Source organism: Dermacentor silvarum, chromosome 3 (assembly GCF_013339745.2).
Source record: "Dermacentor silvarum isolate Dsil-2018 chromosome 3, BIME_Dsil_1.4, whole genome shotgun sequence".
In the NCBI taxonomy this organism is placed as follows: Eukaryota; Metazoa; Arthropoda; class Arachnida; order Ixodida; family Ixodidae; genus Dermacentor; species Dermacentor silvarum.
In genome coordinates this window covers 234,082,025-234,106,011 of record NC_051156.1, presented here as the reverse complement: position 1 = coordinate 234,106,011, position 23,987 = coordinate 234,082,025, and the positions used below count along the sequence as shown (strand labels likewise).

The following is a 23,987-nucleotide window of genomic DNA, read 5'->3' as shown; positions in this document are numbered from 1 at the left end:
TTCTTTCACGCTCGGAAACACACTCTTATGTAGCGCGTACTGAGCAACAGAAAGCTGTACCGGAAGTTTTTCATGTTTCTCTATTGACACTTTTCATCTATAATTATAATATTTCAGATGTTGATTAATTAATTAACATTTATTATGTAATTAGGCGGAATGAAAAAGATAATCTGAGTGATATGCCAAGTGACAGCAAACGTCATTACTTTGGTTCTGTCCAGCTATATACGTGGCATTTGCATATTTTCAATGTTTGTTTAAGGTTACGTGGGACACCTGTATATTAAACGCTTACAAAGTTTCCCGGCTACCCTGCTGGGAGGATGTACCAAAGACGGCAGCAATTTCATATTTACAGGAAATGTGAGCCATTTCATGGATGACGGACTCTGTAACTCTGGAAAAAAAAAAGAGGTCGTCATATTCACTAAGTAAATACTAACACGCTACTAGTCCCAAAATGCACTACCTTCTTCGTAAGCGATGGTTAGTAAAATGATGGTTAGTACTTTTCACTACCTGATGAAGCTAGAAATATGCACTAACTTAGTACTAAATACTACCTCGGTAGTGCAGTTACTAACGCAACTGAAATATAATTACCAACAATACAAATCGAATAGGCCCTGACAGGGCCTATTCGATTTATAAGTGCCTCTTGCATTGTCATATGAAGTCGATGGTATTGTAAAGTATAAGAAAGTAAAATAATAAATACACATGAAAAAAAAAAGAGAAACGCGTCGTTTCGCTATATATTAAAGTATTAATTGATGGTATATACATATACGTAATGTTTACCAGGAACATTAAGGCGCACTGACTCCGGGTAAGAAGAATGTACGGCATATCTGCAACAAGCAAGGACACACATACAGAATAGGGATGGACTATTAATTTTTTTTCGATTAACGATTAATCATTCATCATTTTAGCTTTTAATCGATTATACGCTTTCGATGCAGGGCTTTTTCATCGATTAATCGATTAATCGGAATTTTTGCCGGGCACTTTATAAAGATTGAAACAAAGTTATCTACTTTTCTAGGCCATATTTTAATGTTTGAGAAGTGGAACTAAGTTAGAAATACAAGTGTATAACGTTTAATTTTTCGTTTATTAAAGACTAAATAGAGTTGGTACTGGTGGCCTTTCATAATATAAACATTATGTGTTATAAAATGCCACTTAGAGCAGCATTAAACAAAATAAATTGCACTGGTGAATCCCCGTACAATACAGTTACATAAGAAAAAATGACAGAAGTGAAAGGTGAAGTCCAAGTAAAATATGCAACGAATTGCAATATGCACAAGGCAAAAGAAGTTTACTGCAGTGAGGCGGAAGTCAATACGTCTGACGCTGGAAATCAGAGGCCAACCAATTCGTCGTGCAAATAGTGGTCGTTTCCTGGGCGTCACCATAGACAGCAAGCTACTGTAGGGACGCGTGGTTGAAAGTGTTGTGGCTGCACCAGTGCAAAAGAGTCAAAGCACATCGTCGCTTGGCAGGTGTATGTTGGGGAAACAATCCAATGCCCATGCTTACACTGAACGCGGCTCTGATAGCAAGCCGCATTCTCTATCAGCTACCGCTCATATCACCATCACCGAGTCAATTCGAGCGCTTGGAGGCAGTATATATAGAAAGAGGAACTTCTCTTGGTGAGGGTAGTTGCTCGGGCAGCTTCAAACAAGAAGGTTACTAATGAAGCAGTCTGTCCCACTCTGCCTTTTGGTATCTCGGGCCTTGTCCATGCAGCTATTAAGGTTTGGCGATTCCCCCGCCGGCACGGCGCTTCTCCGGCGGCTAAGAACAAGAACTCGCTCCCAGTTCTATGCGGCGCTGTACACCTTCCGATTTTTAGCATAGAAATGGCCTAAACGGAGTAGTCTTGACCCGTCATGGTCTTTTTCGAACGCTACCTGCTGCAGCCTCAATGTACCCCGGCTACAAGCGAAACGCACCATTCAAACTGCCGAAGCTAAGTTCCTTGTACTGAACCACTTGAGCACAGCGAATCAAAGCCACCTACAAGCGTGCACATAAGATCGGTGTGTGCATAAACAGATAGCTGCGCAGTGGCATTCTGCATACCCTCCCTTGATGTATCATGGTCTGGTCGCCTGGATCGCGAAGTTTCGTCTACAACAGTACAAAGTGCCGCAATTACTGCGGCCTTGCAAAAACTACGGGCCTATTCTGCACGAGATATTGTGGTGCTGACGGACTCAGTCAACATTACAACGATTACCTCTTGGCCCACCTCGAGAGAAGTTTACAAGGCAATGTCTAGCACTCGTGTCCAAGCCTGTTTCAGAAATGGAAGCACGCGCTAGACATCTTCCACACACACGAAAATACTAAATGTGACCGTGACTGTCAGGTGGCAGCTGATAATTTTCGCCTAACATTTTCAGGAAGCGCGCCCAATGGGATCGATCAGCTGGACCAGGGCAGGCAAAGTAAAATAAGAGATAACAGAAGAAATTCAACAGCCTATTATTGAGACAGTTCTTTTTAGCGGGCGACAAGGTATGGCTCTCCGTGGCCATATATATAGGGACAGTGGTCCTATGGACTTAAGCAAAGTCCCGCTGAAAATACTGATATTTTCAGAGCGCTTCTTCGCATGCAAGCCGATTGTGGAGATACAGATCTGAAGAACCATTTGGAAAGTTGTCCCAGTTATACCTCGTATTTAAGCCCAGGTGTACAAAACCAAATAATAAAAATTTGTGGTGAAATTATAAAAGAAAGCCTAGCTGCAAAAGTAAATGCTGCAGGCTGCTTCTCCGTATACTTGCTGACGAAACGACGGATATTGCTGGAATCGAATAGCTTACCAGTTTGTGCAAGGTATACCTAAACAAGGATGCCAACGACATCGAAGAAGTGTTTTTAGGTTTCGCGCTAATTCAGGACCAAAGTGGCAGGGCCCTCGCCGACACCATTATAAAATTGCTGCTAGACCTTAGAATTACCATGCATGATCTTCGTGGCCAAGGTTATGATGGTGCCAGCTCGATGGCTGGTAAAACGAATGGTGTGCAAGCTGCCGTTCGCAAGAAATATCCAGCCGCACTATACACACATTGCGCCAGCCAGTCCCTCAACCTAGTTCTCTGTGCGGCGTGCTCCATCACAGATCCGAAACTGTTTTGGAACGCTAAAGACAACGTCGAACTTTTTTCGCAAATCTCCCAACAGCTTACACGTTTTACGAGAAATTGTAAGTTTGATGTGTCCGGAGCCCGCAAGGCAGCTACTTTTGGGATTTTGTGAAACGCGCTGGATGGAAAATCATGATGCAGTTTTTCATTTCTGAATCTGTTTGAACCGAAGATCGCGGCACTAGAGAAGATAAAATTAAACGGCAGTGGCGAAAGTCCAGTTCAAGCAAATAGTCTAGCGTTGGCACTTTTGTCACCGGCATTCCTTGTGATGTTGCATGTGGCGAAGCGTGTGTTAGCGGTGACTCCGCCTCTGTCAAAGAAGCTGCAGACCAGAACATCGAGATGAGCGCCGCCATTGATGACATAGATGTGGTACAGCAGGCGATCGAAAATGACCGCAAGAATGTGACTGCGTTATTCTCAAAAATCTTTGCACAAGTACAGGAACTGGCAAAAAAAAAAAAAAACTGGATGTTGAAATCACCAACCGAAGAACCGGTGTCCTACAGCAGGATCGTGGGAGCGTTGCATCAGAAGATGCTGGGGAATATTTCCGTAGAACTGTGTTGATTCCATTTATGTACCACGTATTAGCACAGTTACACCAGCGGTTCGAAAAGCCCAGGACAATCTCAAAGGACTTTTCTGTAATTGTACCCTCCGCAATACCACCAATGCTGTTCGAGAGAAAGGAGCAGAAAATCTCCTGGCCGTTTTTGCGCAGGACGTGGATGCGAGGGATGCTTTTGGGGAACTGCGACTATGGTGGACAAAGTGGGCGAACAAAGCAGCAAGCCAGCGCCCAGCCCAGGAGCAGATGCCCTATCTCATTGCGACTGCAGGTTCTATCCAATTGTGTACAAACAGCTGCAGATTCTATTCACCCTTCCAGTGACCACTGCCAGTTCCGATAGAATATTTTCAAGCATCAGATTACTAAAAAAAAAAAAATACTTGCGCTCTACAATGTCTGAGGAACGCATGGTTGAGCAGGCGCTTCTATACGCCCACAGAGACGTCGACATCAACGTGTCCGCAGTCATTGACCGCTTCGCTAAACTTTCCCGCCGAGTGAAGTTTGTCCTTTAGACAGTGAAGCAGCAAAAATCAATGCTAGTAAAAAGCTCTGTTCCTTCAGGTACATAAACGCGTAATTATGAAAACGTATGACTGTTCATTAGCCTTTAAAACCGCATAAAATTTTGCCGTTTATTGTTACAGTTAGCATCATGATCACAATTATTATTCGAATACGAAAATTACAAGGACATCAATAACAAATTTTCACTGACCTTGCTCATTGAAAGCCCGGCCCACACGGCGTTTCCCAACAAGCACACTCGGATATTCGGTAGTTCAACTTGCCGCATCATCTGTGGCTTTCGTTTGTTCTTTTCTTTCCTTTTTAGCTACATGTATTTACTTGTTTTTTGAACCTAAGCAATACCCTTCTTTAATTTTGGGTGCAGAATATTTGTTGCCGCTGTGCCGGCAGTTAAAATACACATCTTCGTATTGATTTCTGCATTCTTCCTCTATTATTCTACCCATATGTTGCTGTCGTGACCGCAGCATGGCCCAAGCACATATCACGATTTCTGCGATCATAGTTTTGTTCTTGCCTCGATCGTCTTTCTATGCGTAAAGTTTACTATCTGTGATGGCGCAACATGTTTATTTGCTTTGTTTGACGCATTATATATAGTTACATTTGCTTATATACGTAGATTTATTGGAGACTTATACGCATATTTAAATATCTTGTTGCGAGGTTTTGTGTATACATGCAGTGAACTTTGTTTCCAGATACACTTTTTTTTTGCCCTTTATCAAGCTGTAACTTCGCATTTGTATATTCCATTGTATCTTTACATCTCTAATGTGTATTTTGCATAACTCCTGCTTTCTATATGTACTGTCTGTTGTGACTATAATTTCGGTGCAATTACAATACACGACCTGTGACAGGTACTCTTGCGCAATACATTGGAACGAAGAACAGCGTCATTAAGGTTTTTTCCTGGCCATTGCATATGTACAAAAATGTAAACAAGGTTCTTGAATGACCAAGATTCATCAAAATATTTGTCCTCAACTAGTGCATTTCATGGCCTTTACGTTTTTCATATCAGCTCCATGCGATGTTTGCTGGTTTCGAACTGATATAGTTCTAAAGTTCGCGTGATATTTTATTTACTTATTAAATAGACAAAACACATGGAAGCATTGATATCAGTTATTTCTGGTACAACTTTTGCGACATACGAATATATTCTTTGATGAAAAAATACATATTTTACGTGTCTTAACAAGGCATAGCGTTCAATAATTCGTCTGCAGCATCTAATACATTATACGCAATGACATTGGCAATGCAGTTATTATTCATGTGTTTGATTCCTCGACAAATTCTATAAGGAGTAGATCGCACTACAATGTGAGTCCCCCCTCCCCCCGCCTGTACAAAATTTATGGCTACGCCAATGAAACTTAGGAAGAATTTCCACAAATCCATCTCAAAAGTTCACCAAAGCAGCAGAGATGCGCATTGGTTTTCGACGAAGATTTCATTTGCACGTCAACAGCCTTCAGCGCTGCTGGTGGCGATGAGTTATTGCATCCTCGCCTAATAAACATTCTCCGTCTTACGTAAAGTGTCCCAAGCAGATCTCTCTGGGAGTTGTGTAAGTATGCGTAAGCATTGTGCCACTCGCTCATCTCCACACAGCCCGCGTGGTCATTATCAATGTAATGAAACTTGATCCGACCAGTATAAACGACAGCGCTGTGGCGACACGAACTGCCGAGGACGGCGGCCCAAGGTGTATTGATGACGCAAGCAAACTACTGCAGGTGGCGGCGCCAGGTGCGCTGATGACGTTCCGATCATTATAAGCCGTTATCGCTCTTTAGTGCCTCATCCACCGGCATCGAACCGTTATCAGTCGTGATCAACCACACTCCCGCGGCGGCTGCGTATGGCGTGGCCGCGCGGGCCCCATCTTGAAAGCCATCTGCGATAGGGACAGAGTGCACCGAGTGCTGATAGCTTCGAGCGCGCTGTGTTCTCGCCGCTTAGTTCGCGTTGAAGCGAGATGCAACACGAAGGTCAATTCTCTCGCTGTAGCTGGCCCTATCTTGAAAGCGATCGTCTTACGTGACGGGCAGATGGACGGACGGACGGGTTTGCTCGTTGGGTAGGCATAGGAATGCTTACGCATTTAAAAAATATGCAGATCCCAAGCGCCGTGGGAATCGATTTAAGCAAAGCTTTCTATGCTGTTTGCGTTCATTGGTTGTATTTGGTGGCGATGTTGACGGCATACGGCAGTCGTGATGTGACGTTAAATGTTACCTTGCCAGCACCACTTGTGTTTGTCCGCGTATAGTACACAGAACACAGAGAGACGTGTCATTCATTCACTCATTCCTTTACTGAAGAGAGCCCAAATTAGCAGTGCTTTCTGACGACGCGTTTTCTTTCTCAAGTGTCATGTGCGGTGAACTGCCACGAGCGCAGAGGGGTATAAGGTTATTCACCCGTTGCCTGACTGCGCCAGTACGGGATCCGGTTGAATTTATTCCCTGCCTACTCTCACTCTACTCCCTCTCTAACATCTGGACTATCCTTGCTATTGCGCGTGAGTACGTAGACAAGCACAGAACTCCGCCAATGCTTTTCCGGTGGGGTCACGCCTAATTACAGCGTCCAGAGGGCATTGTGGCCCCGCTCTACCGAAACGTCGTTGACGTCGCCTATCTCGTCCCCCCCCCCCCCCCCCCCTGCCCTGGATCTCTCAACCACCCCTCAACGCTCTAACTGCTGCTGCAAGGCGGCAGCAGCAGCAGCAGCAGCAGAAGTGGAAAAGTCCAAGTAAGAGGCAAAGAAAGCTTCCCTTGAAGGGACAGACAACCGCTCAGAACATGAATTGAGACAACCCCGCTGATGGAAAGATCGTCTATCGTATTGGCTATAACGGGCCCTGTTTTTCTCACTAAACGTGGAGTTCTATTTTTAATTCTTCACTAAAAGTCGCGAAAAATGACCTTTGGCGCCCCGCGCGGCAAAATCATGAACATAGTTATGAGGTCTACCACGTGACCTTCTATTCCTGGTCTTTTTGTCAATATTGAAATACAGTAACATTATTTCTACTATAAGTTATTTCTAACTTACAATGTGCAGATAAGCCTTCGTTTGTAATGAGCAAAAAAGTGGCGATGCCATCGCCTTCGTTTTTGAAGAGTTGGCTTGGCTCGTCTATGGACACAATAACGACGCCGGGGGCCAGCCAGCCATGACGTAGGCGTGTACTTGGGAAATAATGCGGTACAACTATAAGAAAGGTCTGTACAACCATGCAAATTTACTGTACCAGTCTATTTAGCTTTAAAAATGGTTGGAAAGGTGACAATATAGGTGGTTAACCACAGTTGCATTCCCTCCAGTGAAATCAGGACGGTGGGAGGCTTTCACAATTTGCGAGACCTTAAGGCGAAAGCCTTAGTCATACTCATGACTATGACTTCGACCATCACGCTTAAGTCTTTTCTTTCACTTAGTACCACATCCGAATCCATTCCACTGTTCTTTTGAGTGAGTGAGTGAGTGAGTGAGTGAGTGAGTGAGTGAGTGAGTGAGTGAGTGAGTGAGTGAGTGAGTGAGTGAGTGAGTGAGTGAGTGAGTGAGTGAGTGAGTGAGTGGCTTTTAAAGTATGAAAGGAAGATAAAAGTGTAGTACCTGAGTGAGTGAGTGAGTGAGTGAGTGAGTGAGTGAGTGAGTGAGTGAGTGAGTGAGTGAGTGAGTGAGTGAGTGAGTGAGTGAGTGAGTGATTACGGACTTTATTGAGGTCCTGAGGAGAAAGAATTAAAACGGGGCCGGAGGCCCCGCCAATCAATCCGGTGGCTCCACCCAGGTCGGGGCCGGTAGACAGAGTCCTTCGGCGACGCCCGGGCCCTCTGGATAGCCTTGAGCTGTGCGATGAGCTCTGTGCTTCTGAGCGCTGAGTCCCAGGAGGACTGGTCAGGAAAGTCCGTGCCCGCGTTGGCAGGGCACAGCCAGAGCATGTGTTCGAAGTTGTTGTATTCGTGGCCGCAGTGTGGGCATTTAGTAAGAAGGTCAGGATTGATCCTGCTTAGTGTTGTTGGTGTGATGTATGTCCTAGTCTGCAACTGTCTGTAAGTGACGGCCTGTGCTTTTTTGAGGTTTTGGTGAGGAGGGAAAAATTTTCGTGCTAACCTATGATTTGAAGTGACTTCGTGGTATGATACGAGCGGGTCTTTGTTGTCTGGATCCCTCCAGGCTGGGTTGAAGCGAGGGGGCGGACCGCAGACGCGGAATGTGAGTTCTCGCGCCAGTTGGTGTGCCCGCTCGTTCGGATTACAGTCAGGAGGTCTGGAAATGTTTCCCTGTGGGGCGGGAACCATGTGATGTGTGGGGACGTGAGGTTGTCTCCTCCCGTTTCTTGGAAAAAGATTTTGTTGACAACCGTAGCTGCTTTCCTAGAGACGAGGGCCGCTGAGAAGGTTGTAATCGCTGTTCTCGGGTCCGAGTAAATGACGGAGGCTCCTTTGCAGCTTCGAAGGGCCACCGCGATGCCCATTTCTTCTGCTTCGTGAGTGAAGTTGGTAACCACCGTGGCTGCGTTGACGAATGAGCCAAAATGGTAATCTTTTTTCGCTGAGTCATTGTCATTTTTGCTGAGTCATGCTCATGACTATCACTTGTACCATCATCCTTAAGTCTTTCCTTCACTTAGTGCCACATCCGAACCCATTCCGTTGGTTTCATTGCGATATCAATTATATGGACACTCAGAAGCAGATTTCTGCCGTCGGCGTCGCCGTCGTCGTCGCCGTCGCCGTGAGGTTCCGTATGACGTCAATGGAGATGAAATTGTCGCCGCGCGCCGAACGCTGTATGTGCGAGTGAAAGGGCGCGAGGGGCGCGCGCTTTCACTGGGGAGTGAACGCACGGCGGAGAACAAACGCGCGTTCTGCGCCGTGCTCCCTTAAGGGCTGCAGAAGTAGGCGTCTCTTTCCTCCTTACAATCACCATATATGTAGAGCAAACGCGCCTTCTTCCGACGCGCGAAAGGCCGTGGGGGAGGGGGGGAGGGGAGGGAAGGGAGGCGACGTTTAGCTGCGGCACCAAGTGCCTATTTATATCAGAGGCTCCGGCAACAGTCACCAACGCCACACGCATTTTGAGCGAACGCGGGCAAAACGCCGACGGCATCGACAACAGTTCTGCGTGTTGCCGGTGCTGCTGCATGTCCAAGCTTATACAGCTGATAAAGCTATTATCATTACTCCGTATAGCTCTCTACAAATTTGCTATCGCAATTGATGCTTCGCCTTTCAGGTGAAACTGCGACAACTTTTTGAGTGTTAATCCTTTTTCGCTGAGTCATTGTCATTTTTGCTGTGTCATGCTCATGACTATGAGTTCTACCACCCTCCTTAAGTGTTTCCTTCGCTAAGTACCCACGTCAGAACCAATTTCAGTCGTTTCTGAGTGTTATTTTTTTGGCTGAGTCATTGTCATTTTCGCTGAGTCATGCTTATGACTATGACTTCTACATCATCCTTTAGTGTTTCCTTTACATAGCACCCACGTCAGACCCCATTTCAGTGGCTTTTGAGTGTTAATGTTTTTTCGCGGGGTCATTCTCATTTTAGGCGGCTGTTCTATGACCTACATGACGTCATGAGATTCATGTCATGACCTATCATTTATGTTCATCATACCTTGTTGTCATACTATGCCAATTTTGGTACCTACCAAGTTAACAAAACGACCATGAGAGCACCAAGACGTAGGCAGCTGTTTCATGACGTACATGACACACATGCCATGATATTCATGTCATGACCTATCATTTATGTTCGTCATACCCTCTTCTCATACTGTGCCAATTTTGGTACATGCTAAGAGAAGGGAAGCGCAGTCGAGGACGGCAGATAACTAGGTGGGGTGATGAAGTTAGGAAATTTGCAGGCGCAAGTTGGAATCATCTAGCGCAAGACAGGGGTAATTGGAGATCGCAGGGAGAGGCCTTCGTCCTGCAGTGGGCATAAATATAGGCTGATGATGATAACTGCGCGTTACAATCGGGGCGCGGTAGAATCGTGCAAATGCGGTATATAGTGATTTGGTGGAAGGAGAAGCATCACTGGTTTCCGCCACCCATGTGGGGACACGGCTCAGTAGGTAACTAGGGATGGGGTGCAAGGTTAAGAGGTGAGAGAGGGGAAGGAGGGATGCATCAACATGTCCGTGACGTGTGACTACGCTGGCGGCCGTGGAATCCTGATGAAGCGAGGTGAGTCCAGCCGGGTCAGCAGACTCCAGGAAAGCCCTCAGGGCCTGGGCTGGTGACTGTTTTGAGAACAGCAGGTCCTCCACCGTTGAAGCCGGAAGGCCTAGTCGGTGGTAGGTGCATGCTCAGCATGGTTTGTCGCTGTTGCCCAAGTGTAGGGCAGAAGCACATGATGTGCTCCAGCGTCTCTGGTGACACTGCATCTGCTGCAGGCTGGTGAAGGGTAGAGGCCTACCCGGGTCTAGTCATGGAGGAAAGGAAAAAAAACTAGGAGGGAGCGTCACGTGATTCAGCAAGACTCGGCAAGCTAGCCAACCTGTTCTGAAGCGCGTCGCTGTAAATAGAGGAGACCGATCCTCACGTCACCTGGCTGCAAAAGTCACGTGATGGAGGGGTATAAAGACCCTAGGAGAAGGTGGTTGGAAGGCTAGAAAAAATATAATAAAGAGAAAAATGTGAAGCCTTTTTTGTGATCTTAGCAATATATAGTTGGGTTTGTAAAAAAAATGAAAAGAAAAGGAGAATAGGCTAGCTTGCTGTCTAAATTGAGACCCACCTATGCCGATGATAGAATAATAAAAGCCGTCAAATGTGCGCGGCACGAGAAGAATAAAAGGAGTTCTTTCATATTGCAGCGAGTACACCACACCGTTTGATTTTGTGCAGAATAATTTTTGCGGGGTTTTGCGCGCATCACGTTACGCACAAGAAGGAGAAAGAAGGCAGACTTCGCCAAATCCCGACTTCGCAATCATTTCAGTTTCACGCAAATTTACGGCCATATTGTTACCGTATTTTATGCGATAATAAATGTGATCATTACTCTGTCACGTGATGGATCAATATTCTTCATTTAACTGAAAGGCATACCGAGAGACACTTTCAAAGTTGTTGAAACTCTATACATACGCTTCTTGCTCGTAAACGGGTGACACTTGACCAGTAATATCATGGTTGACAGACACTGACGATATTTCAAATAAATATACTCAGTCTGATGCGCTGATATGCAATGTGCATGTTACCTCAAAGAAAATTCATTCATTCATTTTATTTTATTTTATTTTATTTATGCAGTTGGTCTCGATCGAAATGCCCGACCTGGCGTCGTCCACGTCATCGTGAAGACACGACATTGCAATTTTGCTGACGTCATGTAGCAATGAGGTTAGGTGTGGTGACGTTCCTCATTCAGAAAAAAATAACAACGAGAATGAACGAGAGCGCTGTGTGTATTTCTTCTGAGTGCGTTCGCGTGGTGGCAGCCGCTTCGATCGCATGCAGAGATTGTATGCAGAGCCAGAGACGGCCAGAGTATATATATCTTGAGTTCATGAATCACCCACCTCCTAGATACCGAAACCAAAACTGGCTCGTAGAATTAAGTGTTAGAGTTATGTGTTCGTAAGGCTCTCACGCTTGCCATACCTTCATTTAACGCAGAAAAAAGAAAGAGTGACAAGTCGTGAATGTCATGCTAGTACTTATTCAACTTTTATACGCTGCAGTGTTGGTAGAGCGCGTCGGAGAGCGCCTGGTTAGAAGGAAGACGTAGAAGAAGAAGCGAATATACAGACGCAACGTCAACAAGGTACGAAACTGTTCCCGACCAAACAACGGCTTCTCCGCCACCTGCCGCCAGGTTTTCATTTCTTCGTCCTTTTGTTCTAGTCTCTCTGTTTTGCTCAGGATTGCCCGTGCCTACGAGTGTATGCAGCGAGCTCGGCAAAACGCCCCCGCACGAATACCGAAACGAACACTGACTTTGTTCGTGACAGATATAGCGGATGTGACCAATGTTTTAAAAGGTCTAAAAATTGTCTATGTGACTGAATCGCTTTCCTCATTTACTGCTGTTTAGCATTCCCAGCTCTGCACTCGCATGTTGCAACGAAACAGATCAATTTATATTTTTCCAATTGACGATCTAACTTGCTCAAGCATATTTGGCAAGCAGCAGCGCTAACTAGACGAGGACGAAGAGGGTCGCAACACCAGCGCTTGTTCGGAGATCTTTTCTTCGTCATCACCTAGTTAGCGGCTGCTGCTTGTCAAACACGAACTTCCACCAAATCGCCTAAGTTTCTCTACTTTTGCTCAAACATATCGGGAGGAAATGTGGCGCAGAGCGGTTGGAAAAGCACCCGAACAAGTGATCGTCGATTAAAACCTACCGGAAACCAAGCACACTGGACCGAGTCCGCCGAGCGCAGGGTCACGTGTTGGGCCGACTTAATGGCTTCACGGAGAGTCGGCGTGCGAAGGCTGCCTGTGTGACGTAACGCTTTCTCCTAGTTAATTTCCTTCCGCCGTGGTTATCAACCACATGTAGATGCATCTCAAGGGTCTCTGTCAGTGTTCTTGGCTCATTCTCTCTCTAGAAAAAGGAAATAAAATAACAAAGCAAGGTAATAAATAAGAAAGGGGGTAGAGGAAGCCAGGATAGTCTATACTGGCATAGGCGTTTTGCCTGCTCTTCATTTCTCTCTCTCTCTCTCTTTCTTTCTTTTTCTTTTTACGTTCGCTAGGGCTTCAGTACGCGGTCACGTGCTCATTCCTCTGCGGATGCATGTCAACTTGTTCAATTTTTCTCCTTTTACTTTTTCACAGTGATCTAGCAAATGTGGTAGTCCTCTAGCGTTTTCTCTTTGTTCGACGGCTTCCTCCAATGCATGCAATCTACGCGCGTGTCTGTTGTAGTAAGGCAGTTCGATTGCAACGTAGTCGCAGCAGCGATGTTCAAAAGACCACACTGGTCAACCCTGTGCGAAACTTATGCAAACCACATTGTTGCGGGCAAAACGAAAGAAAAAGAGCAAACGCGCCAAACTCGTAGCTCGCTGAACTGGTACTAAATTTCCCAGCTGTCAACTTTATTATGCAAAACATCTTATTGTTATGCTTGAAACTCGTCAATTCTAACATTTGCGGAAACGCAAACTTATGTGCTTGTTTCCTTTCAACGCATTGCTATTTTTATTCACGTGCCCTGAAGGCCATGTGTTACATAGGGGGGTTACACATGTATAGTCGTTAACAGCAACGTTAATATAGTAAGAAGGCATACAAATGATCACACGCGTATACAAACTAGAAATAATAAAAGTCGGCAGACATAACAATTGAAATACAATTATTAATTGATGAACATACTATTAAGCTTTTGTAGAAATGTATCTTAGTTTATTATAGGCACAACATCGAGTGGTACATTATTACAACGACAGATGGCAAGAAATAGGGATGAGTGATTCAGAAGGTTAGTATGCGCGAACTGAGCTTGAACTTTAGAAGGGTCATCTAGGCGCGCAAGCATGTGGTGGGCAGGCTGTATAAAAGACTTCGTGAATGATCAGTGAATATGATAAAGCTTGTTAAATTGAGGATAACAGTGTCAACACTGCGTTGCTGAAGTAACGGAAGGTTTAGTGTTGCTTTGATGTCAATGATGCTTGTGTGACGTAACTAATTTCTTGTTATGAATCGGGCAACTTTATTCTGAACGGACTCTATAGTTTAATAATTAAGTACCTGAGATGCGGGTTCCAAAAATTCTATTTTGAGAGCGAACCAGAGAGGCGTATGCCATAAGCTACCATTGTGTCAAGTGCGAGGACCACACATGTCATCACTGTGCAAAGCCAGGTTCCGCAAAAATTTCGACGTATAGAGTGTTATTAGGTAGTGGGTACTATACCGCTCCGAAGCAATCAGTCTGACCTGGGAACAAAAGAACATGAACAACGCCACGCACTACAATAATTCGAAGGCGTATAGCCTGCAGTCCGCTGCTTTTTATATGATCTCCCGTAGTGAGATGGAAAGCGCTCGCTCACCATTTCCCTTTAAACCCATCTCTCTCTCTCTCTCTCTCTCTTCCTCTATCTCTCTCACTCTTTCGTTTATGACGCTTTGTTATCCCAGACGACCCTGAAAAACCGGAATAACGCTAACTGCGCTTGATTTCTCCGCAGACATGCTCTACCTGCGCTGATTGTCCACCATTGCATGCTGAATATACGCCGGCTCTCAACAGGTTGTCGTAACCAGCAGCATTGCTCTCGGTCAGTCTTTGGAAGGCGGCTTAACCGTAAGTATCAAGTAACGATGGCTCCTTTGCTGCCGCCTTATAGTAGTTCAACTAAAGTGGTACAGTTACGAAGTTCATGGCAGGGGATTACCCTCGCACATACGAAACACTCTTGCTCACCGCATTCTCTCCAGCCCCACCCCCTTCCTCCTAACACACACACACACACACTTGCATGGGCAAACACAAAAGTCAAAGGTCATTGCATTGTTGTTCCTCACGCCTGCAAACGTTAGATAAAGACGCACCGAAACCCCCTTCATCAGTCGATAAGGGCTCGATGACCCTGAAGCCACGGAGGGCGGCACGAATTCAGAGGGTCGTGCGAGCTCAAACGGGGCCCCGCACCCGATCAAAGAGCGGAAGCGCCCAATGAGCAGCGCCGGAAGTGAGAGCGGAAACAACACTAAAGCCCGCACGCCCCCTTTAGCTCTCCCACATGCGTGTTCTGTTTCACGCCTTTCACACGTCCAACTTCCATCAGACTCCTCATTCTGCAGCGCGCCCGGACACCCACGGTCGTCTCCCATTTTTGCCACGTTCCTCTCTGTCAGACGTCACTTCTCCGCTGCGCTCGCTGCAAGCTGAGGTCAACGAGAGAGCGAAAAAGACTACAGGACGAATAGATAGCTGGTCGGGAGCGAAGCGTCGGACGCTTTTCTTCGAGTATCCAAGGCTTCCTCCGGTGTGAAACTCGGGCGATTTATTTCTTTCGTCCCTTTATCATCCTATCAGGTGAGCTGTTCCGTATTATCTGTCTAGTGTGTCTCGCAGTCTAGACACGAGGGTGACTTGGCAACTCTGTGTATTGGCCTTACAAGCGTTATCGCCGCGTGCTTGCGGTCGCGCGAAACTCTTGCTCGTATCTAATCGCCGCGAGAAATTGAGTGTACGCAGTATACCAAGGACTCCGCGAGTCGTCCGGCAATCTGCTTAAGGGCTCCTAGGCTATCTCGCAGGGCCGGCGACGAACTCGCCTGCTGATTACAGAGAAACGCGGAGCGAGGAACAGCGCGAGGCTACGAAGGGCTCGTGTGCACTCGTGTAATTTGCCTGCACATTTGTGTTTCTTCGTCCTTCGTTTTGTGAATCCATCATCGTCGCCGACGCAAAGCCCTTGTACTTACCTTGAGCCGCATGTAGCTGTGATACTAAGAGAAACATTTGGCAGAAATCATTTCAGGATGATTGTCAGAGTCGAGCAATAGGCTTTCTGGTAAGGACCCGCTGAAATACATATTGGTTAGCTATATCGGTTAGTGCTATGAGAAAACCTAAAATGGACAAATCTGATATGCGAGTTTACAGCTTAGATGAAATTATTACAATGCTTACGACGGCTTTGCGAAAGACCCATTAACAAATCGGCGATATATCTCAGAGTGATGTATAATACATCACTTTTGTCCGCTTCAGATTTATTATTAGGATGCAGTTTACATAATTGTGGTACCGTGATTTATTACTGAGCTACAGAGTTGAAAACTTGGTACATTAGTGTCCTTTTTTTTTTCATTTTGCAGCTTTCAATAAATTTTGTAAAAATAATTAACGGCCTAAATAAGCAAATCTGCTTCTTAATGTTACTACGACGGTGAATAAGAAACTAAAAGCCAATTTTCAGATAACATCTTTACTTACCCGCAGAAAGAAGAATTACATGTACAATCGAACCCGGATATATCGAATCTGAAGGGGATCACAGAAAAGTTCGATATACGTATGGGTATCTAGATATATAAAAGAAAAACGTTATACAAAAATTTTCCAGGGGATTTTACTGCTGTTCGTTATACACAATAATTCGTTATATGTGGGTTCCATATAGCCGGGTTCGACTGTATCACTTTTTTCACATTGGCCTCCGGCACAGCACTGAACTCTTTCGTATTGTGCGATCAGCTTCTGTATCCAGTGTCCTGTTTTCTTGTTCACGAAGCCATGTCTGCACCGTTTTGCTGGACCTCGTTAACTGACCTGAACTGAAGACCACGCAGTGCCTTCTTCAAAAGGCCGAAGATGTGGTAAGCCTACGGTGGACTCCCCCTGAACGCACATAATGTGCACTACGGCGCGCTGTTCCTCGATACTGCAATCGAGGAGTGGCATACATTCATACGTTAGACCACCCCTTTTTTTTCTCCGCGACATTCGGCTGAATGGGGCAGTGATAGATACCCCTACTTCCGCGTCACTCCAAGTGTACACGTGGTGACGTCAGCCACACCCAGCCGTCACAGCGCCAATGTTTACATTGACATCACTTTTTTCTTTAATCTTATATGACATCGCGGAGACTGACTCATATTTATCTACTTTTGCACGTATCCTTTGACAATCTAACTAGATATTCCTATGTAATTGTGCCGTAGTGCAGAGTTGGGCTAGTTAGTTAACCGTGTCGTCTTTCAGTGGTCCTGTTGGTACGCCGTTGTTCTATAAGAATGCCGAATTGTCTCCGCACTATTTTAGCATCCTACGAACGCAGGCCCCAACTGTGAAGCCCCGTGTGTTCTATATACGTTCAACTATAACGCAGGGAGAACAAGACGTTCTAGCAGCGGCGGCATATCTTCGCCCCTTTTCAGAAGAGAGACCACACCATCTCGACAGCGTATACACGGGGACAATGGCGGCGTCTCTGCTCAACCCTGCGGTGCTTCAGGACCTGGCGCTGAGCTGGCTTCGCGAGGACCAGCCCAGCCTCGACGTGGGCCTGTACGTGGTGGGCGATGCCGACTGCACCGCCTACCTGTGGTGCAAGAGCCCCGGCGTGCTGGCCGGCGTGCCGTTCGCCAACGCCGTCCTCTCGCAGCTGGACTGCGACGTCAAGTGGCTCCGCAACGAAGGCGAGTGGCTGCACCCCGTCGCCAAGGTGGCCGAGGTACGTTGTGCCCTCGTTTGCGGCTTTACTTGTAATAAAAGCCAACTGCAACGAAATTTTCATTTGGCTGAATTGGTTATAACTGTGTACTGAGAGAGAGAGAGAGAGAGAGAGAGAGAAAGCTGTTTAATGAAACGCAGAGTGCTCTTCCGGCGTGTGTATGAACTCGCCTACGTGCTACTCTGCATGGGGATTGGGGATGACGCATTGTAAGGCCCTAAGGCAGAGAGGGCTGAATAAAGAAAAATAAAGCAAAAAAAAAAATACATTCACCAACGATTACGACACTCCCTAATGCAAAATTTGAGCGCAATTCTATTGACCCTTTTCGCGGCGCTCCCGTGGACGCTGCCATGTTTGATCACATTGTGACGCGTCCATTGCTTGACTCAGCCGCCTCCGTTGCCTCCGCGTTTACAATGCAAGCGCGTGACGCCGGCGCGGTGCAGCAAACCGCTGCTTCGACGCGTATCGTATACGGTGACTGCGTGCACGACACGAAGCTTTGGCCACAGCTTTAGAGGACAAGTGCTTTCAGAGCTCATTACGCCTTGTCCAAACGGCGTGAGCAGCGTATACGGTGCTTGTACTAAAAGCGGGGCTAGAAATGTATTCCAAGCTGTCGAAACTTTCCGCTTATGAATGAAATCGGGATCAGTGTGCTCTGCGTTCTTTATTTGGCAAACATCTTGAACCAGCGGCTTGTCATATTTCTGACTCAGTAAAGTTCCTCGGTGCGGCCACTATATGATTGTTTATTTTCAGCGTAATCACTCGCGGGTGTGCTCTGCTGCGATAAATTTGTTCTTGCTGTGCCCAAAGCTTGGAATTTAAATGTTCTGTACTTTGCGGTAGCTCGTAGTAAAGATATATTATCGCTAGTCCCTCGCTTACTCTGTGAACCGTCACTTAACATTCAGCTTCCAACATTCGTGTCTTGTCGGTGTAGTCGCCGTCACTCATGCTTCGGCACATTGATTCAAGTGTGCGCCTATTCACTCACACGTTGGCAATAGGGTGGGCGTAAGTTTTCGTGCGAGTAAGGGTGGATGTGTGTAGATTACGTGCAGGAAAATTACTATGCCAGTAAGTGGCACTACTTCATTTTGTAACGAGCGGTACTCACTCCCAAGTGCCGACGTTCCGGTGTTGAAGTCCTTTCTTTGGAGTTCAGCTGTACAGCGCAGGCGGATGAATTATATCTTTTTATCCTTGAGGAAACCCGTGCATCGCGAAGGGCGGCAACACAGGCAGACCTTATATAGCAGCGGCGACACAGGTTGATTCCATTAATGGATATGTGAATCACTATTTTTTCAGCGAACTACCGCACACGTCTTCCCTTTATCGTTACACATTTTGCAGTATGAATTGGGCACAGTGCATTAGCGCACACCCAGTTGCATTTTCGACAGCTGATCGCACAGTAGCAGACTAGAGGCAGTAATGGTTTCGTATTCGTGCGCATTCGCTGAGGCAACGCATGGCGCGCGGCCGAAAGCGCCATCTCGTTCCTGTAGAGCAAACTACTCCGCGAAAAGGGTCAATACCTGTTTTTATTTCACGATATATTGGCTGGCGCGGACAACCTGTCTCGTGCGGCAAGTTGCAAACGGAGCGAAGTTGTGAAAAAAATCGGGATATCGCGAGAGGGGCAGCGCGTGGATGACGCGACGTGGGCGCGATTCACAGCTACCGCCGCAGATAGACCTCCGCTCATGCGGCGCTTTGTTTCCATATATGGTATCGGTGGACGCGCTCGCCGCATGCCTTATCGTTGGCGTCAACGGTGAAGAGACGACGCGTGCTACTCTGACGCCATCTCGTAGCCATCGCCGCCGCAGAGCCGTCTTGCACGGCGCTACGCTTCTTCTCACGCTTTCGCCATATCTTCCTCCTCCGCTTTCCTCCTCGCGCTCTCTTCGCTATCGCTGTCTTTCATACCCCGCTGCGCTCCGCGTTCGCTCTTTCATCCTTTGCTGCGCTCGTTCGCTCGGTTACGAGGGACGCCGACGGGCGCCTAGGAGCTGCGCTCTAAAGGTGTGGTGAAAAAAGTGGACTGGGTATTTACATGTGGAATGACGTTCGATGCATTACATTCAAAATGAGGGCGATGCAAGAATCAAGTTCAATCATTCCAATGTGTAACATTTCCCGAAGTTTGTCAAGCAAGCCATTGTCCCGAAGATTAGCGTACACGCTTAAAGCCTGCCGCTGCTTGGAAAGACAAGGTATTCGACCTCATGTGCTTCTTATCTTCATGGGTGCCAAATACGTGCGTTTAAGCAATCATGGCAAAGTCATTGTACTGGTCATTGTCTAATTTGCTCATCAAAATCATTTAAATAGCACCTATGCCGACGACGCATGCACCGTGTGATGTAACGTTAATGCCAGACTTCGGCGTGCAATGTCAGTCAGCCTGTTGTGCATGGCGTAAGAGATCATGCGCGATCATGAGGCTATGTGTCACGGGCTTAGTTTCCTACAAAAATTACCAGAGGGAACTCTCATCGTAGTGTCTACGGAGCCAGAAAAGTATGGCTGTTCAACCAGGACTGGAATGCTGGGCATTGCATGTATTTGCCTAAACTTCGTGCTTTTGGCTTGAACCGTCGTCAAATAGGTTTGCAAGTACGTGGCATTGAAATGTGTATTACCCACGAAAGCCGCGAGCACATTTGCCGAGCATGGACCAGAACACAGGAAAATACTTAGCAGCAGAGATACGTGACACAGCGCCCTCATCTTCCACATAATCTAAACTTTTCGACGCCTCAAAGCTCTCGCGTGACAGCACGTGCGTCTCAAAGAGCTATAGTTGGTGTTCGGCGACGAACAGGCCCGTTCGAGCACGAAAACGGGTGAAAGAACCAGACAAAACTATTCGCTCTCATAGGAAAGGGGCAAACAATTGAATTCGGTTGACTAAAGGAATGATGTTCTTGAAAGAGTACATTGTTACAGTGATGATATTTCGGTGGCGTTTGTTCTTACGTGGCTTAATTTCATCGATAACAGAGCCGGCAACCATACACATCTGTAGGGGTAGTACAGTTTATAGAGTTTCATACAGTTACTAGATTCAACCGTGACGCCATAGTGCATGTCTGCGGCAACTGCAAGCAGGGCAGTTCAGCCGGCATGGGAATGATGGGTAGCGCATGGATTTGCCTAATAATCTTCCTCCTTCTGGCTTCAAACGGCTCCGTGACTTTGCAAAGTGATCATTTCTAAGAAAGTACACTGTTATAAATAATTCAAGAAAGATTATTAAAATTTTGCCTGCTTGCGGAGTCTTATAACCTTCTGCATTAAAAAAAAGTACAAATTGTTCTCAAATTTAGGCCAATTTAAGCCCTGATAAAGCTTAACAAGCGAAGCCACAAGAACGTCTGAAGCCCCAAGCCCGCGTAGATCAGACGCGGTCTGAAGGTCTCAGACGCGGTTGAAGACGCGGTCTGAAGACGCGGTCTGAAGATCAGACGCGATCAGAAGAGGTCTGAAGCCCCAAGACCGCGTAGATCAGATAAATCCATGTACTACTCATCATTCCCACGGTGGCTGTACGATCGCAGATCTCGATCAAAGCTCTGTGGTAGAGATGGCTATACAAGTATACATACGCCGACTAAACGTATGTGCGCTGTTCTGTGTCGAGTCATGTCGGGCGATGACGTTACTTTTTATGTGATACGGAAGTCTGCTGGACGTCTCTAAAAAAAAAACGCGCAAATGCCGCAAAAATCGGATTCATGGATGCTTTCAGACACCGACCGATATATGAACGAGGCGGATGCACGAGGAGACTGACGCGCCAAGCACGAGCTCCATTTACCAGAATGCCAGGTCATAGCAGGATCGTCTTCCCTTCCATCTTCTTAATATTTTTGTTGTGTCAAGCATTGTATGTGCTTCCTCCTCAGCAAGTCCCCCCACTTATGCAATTCACCATTGGGGTATTTAGGGTAAAAAAATTATTAATAATATTATTAACGACTGGTTTATTTTTCTATATATATATATATATATATATATATATATATATATATATATATATATATATATATTATCATCCGCCGCGACGGGTTGCCGAGCTCGGTGCTGGCCTGTCATCGTGCGACCGCGCGAATAAAAAGTAACGGAAAGAATGAAAATTGAAATCGATCATTACAAACAAACAAACAAAAAAGAAGCATAAAAATATAATGAAAGAAAAAGCAGATCCAATGCACATTTTCAAATCTACGTGAAGAAAAGCTTTTGTGACGCGGTTAAGAAATCCTTAATGAAACCCGCACGACACACGCGGCCGCGGATTACGTTGTCGCTGGGATCCGTCCACTTTTCATCACGTCACCTCCAAGATCAGTACCATTTACTACTGCACTATAACCGGGGTCGGCGCACCTTACTCGACGAGACGGCAACCGAGAAGACGAACCAAACCTCGGGAAAAAAATCCATAGAAAGGTTCGTTTTAATGAAGGAGTGACGTGCTTCAAGGCACATGTTGGTTGCACTAGGAATATTTAAGCGCCGTTTGTTGTTTGACCGCGTAATTGCGAGGAACACAGAAGCTGCCACCGGCAGATACTCGTATGTAGGGGCAGTGCAGATGGGATTACATAAGCCTATTCGTTATACGAGTGCCGTCCTGTGTATGAGCCATTCGATAAGACGGCAGCAGCCGCGGCCAGCAAAGTGCGAGAAGGTTCGCTTATATAAACATCTTCGCTTTTAAAGTCGAAAATTTCATATCAAGTGGCTCTCCCGGACCAAACCAGCGAGCCGCGCGCTCGCGCCAGTGGCACCCTGGACTGAGGGCCCCTATTTCCCGGTGCTTTAAGGGCCCAACCACGCTCGCCTAATTTTCTTTTTGAAATAAATAAAGGTTCTTTCCATATCGGTTATCGCTCGCGCGCAGGTGACCGGCCAGGCGCGGCGTGTGCTGCTCGCCGAGCGCGTGGTGCTCAACTGCCTGGCGCGCGCCAGCGGAGTGGCGTCGGCTGCGCGGCGAATGCGCGAAGTGCTCAACGGCATGCACTGGGACGGCGTTCTTGCTGGCACGCGCAAGACCACGCCCGGGTTCCGCCTGGTCGAGAAGTACGCCCTGCTGGTCGGTGGAGCCGACACGCACCGCTACGACGTCGGGTCCATGATCATGCTCAAGGACAACCACCTCACCTCCGTCGGGTCCATCGAGAAGGTGCGTGCGTGTCTGTATCTCTTCGTGATCGCGACGACCGCGTGTGCTGTAAAAGTTATCGAAGGACCCTGGGACAGTCTTTTGAAAAAAAAAGGCTGCAATCCTTTAGCTGCCTGTTCCAATTCTTTAAAATTCACAGAGTCTAGCTCTTATGCTATCCCTAAGACGCCTGAAGACGAAAGCCCAAGTGCCGATACATTAATTAGCCAGTTTAATTACTTTACTTCGCTGAGTCATCCACGTTAATCCCTGAGTCATCCACCTTAAATCGCTGAGTCATCCGCTTTAATCGCTTTGTCACCCTTCTAAACACGCTTTGATTCCACCTAATTCGCTTTGTCACTCCACTTAATTCGCTTTGATTCCTCTTAATTTACTTCACCCTTCTTCTTAATTCAGTTTGATTCCTCTTAATTCGCTTAGTAATACACTTTAATTCGTTCTGATTACTCTTAATTCACTTTAATTCCACTTAAATCGCATTGATTCATCTTAATTCAGTTTGATTCCTCTTAAATCGCTTTGTCGTACTTCGTAATTCGCTTTGATTCTTTTTTGATTACCGTCTATAATTCTCTTTGATTCCTCTTAATTCGCTTTGTCATCCATTCATGCTCAATAGTGCTTTGGTCAGCTTTAACTGCCTTTAACTCGCCTGAGTCATCCACTTAATTCGATTTATCATCCATCTTAGTTCGCTTTATCATCCATCTTAATTCGCGTTATCATCCATGTTGCTTGCTTAGGGGAGTATGTGTACTTACGGGGTTATGAGCCATTGACGATGATAGTTTTTGTACCTTTCGTGTAGTCGACGCGTTTTCGCTCAAGGACTTTGAAGGTCGACTGAACGATGATACATAAAAGGCTTTCGCCTTAATAATAACTCCTTTCAGGTTGCGGTTTTGTATATAGAGTCCGAAGACGACGGCTATTGCGGTCCCCGTATATACGGTTGATGCAATGGTTACAGGCGTGACAGACCGTCGTCCTTGCATGAAAAGTCAGAGGAACTGTGTCTGTGGCATCCAGCCCAGCTGGTCACACTCTCGTCGTCCAACTCGTGTTGCTTATGACCGAGTAATGCATGGTTATCAGCGATGATGATGTCGCTTAACGATGAGAGGTGGCATTCCAAGCGAGGGGGGGGGGGGGGGGGGTCGAAACGCACTCCTGACCCACTGTGGAAAGGATGAGCGCAGCGACTGCGCTGCCTGCTCGATTGCCTCGACAGCAAGCAACTCGCTTCTTCATACTTAGGAGAACGTTCCTAGCGCCCTCTACAGAAATGAGACTACAGTTT

General features: G+C 46.4%; 2 protein-coding genes across 9 annotated transcripts in view; one reads left to right on the top strand and one right to left on the bottom strand.

The window, feature by feature from the left end:
- Nucleotides 1-23,987, bottom strand: part of LOC119446876 (F-box/LRR-repeat protein 2) — a 402,862-nt gene that overhangs the window by 85,563 nt on the left and 293,312 nt on the right. The window lies entirely within an intron of this gene.
- LOC119446873 (nicotinate-nucleotide pyrophosphorylase [carboxylating]) overlaps nucleotides 1-23,987 on the top strand; it is a 31,583-nt gene that overhangs the window by 2,645 nt on the left and 4,951 nt on the right. The window contains exons 2-4 of one of the 8 annotated variants that reach the window (XM_049664469.1): nucleotides 14,476-14,591; nucleotides 17,131-17,475; nucleotides 22,403-22,684. In XM_049664469.1, the coding sequence (XP_049520426.1) occupies nucleotides 17,221-17,475; nucleotides 22,403-22,684 (537 nt within the window). In that variant the 5' untranslated portion in view covers nucleotides 14,476-14,591; nucleotides 17,131-17,220. Of the gene's footprint in view, nucleotides 1-14,475; nucleotides 14,592-14,908; nucleotides 15,327-15,788; nucleotides 15,808-17,130; nucleotides 17,476-22,402; nucleotides 22,685-23,987 lie in introns of those variants that run through there. The other 7 variants (XM_037711452.2, XM_049664473.1, XM_049664472.1 and 4 more) reach the window with 7 other exon arrangements.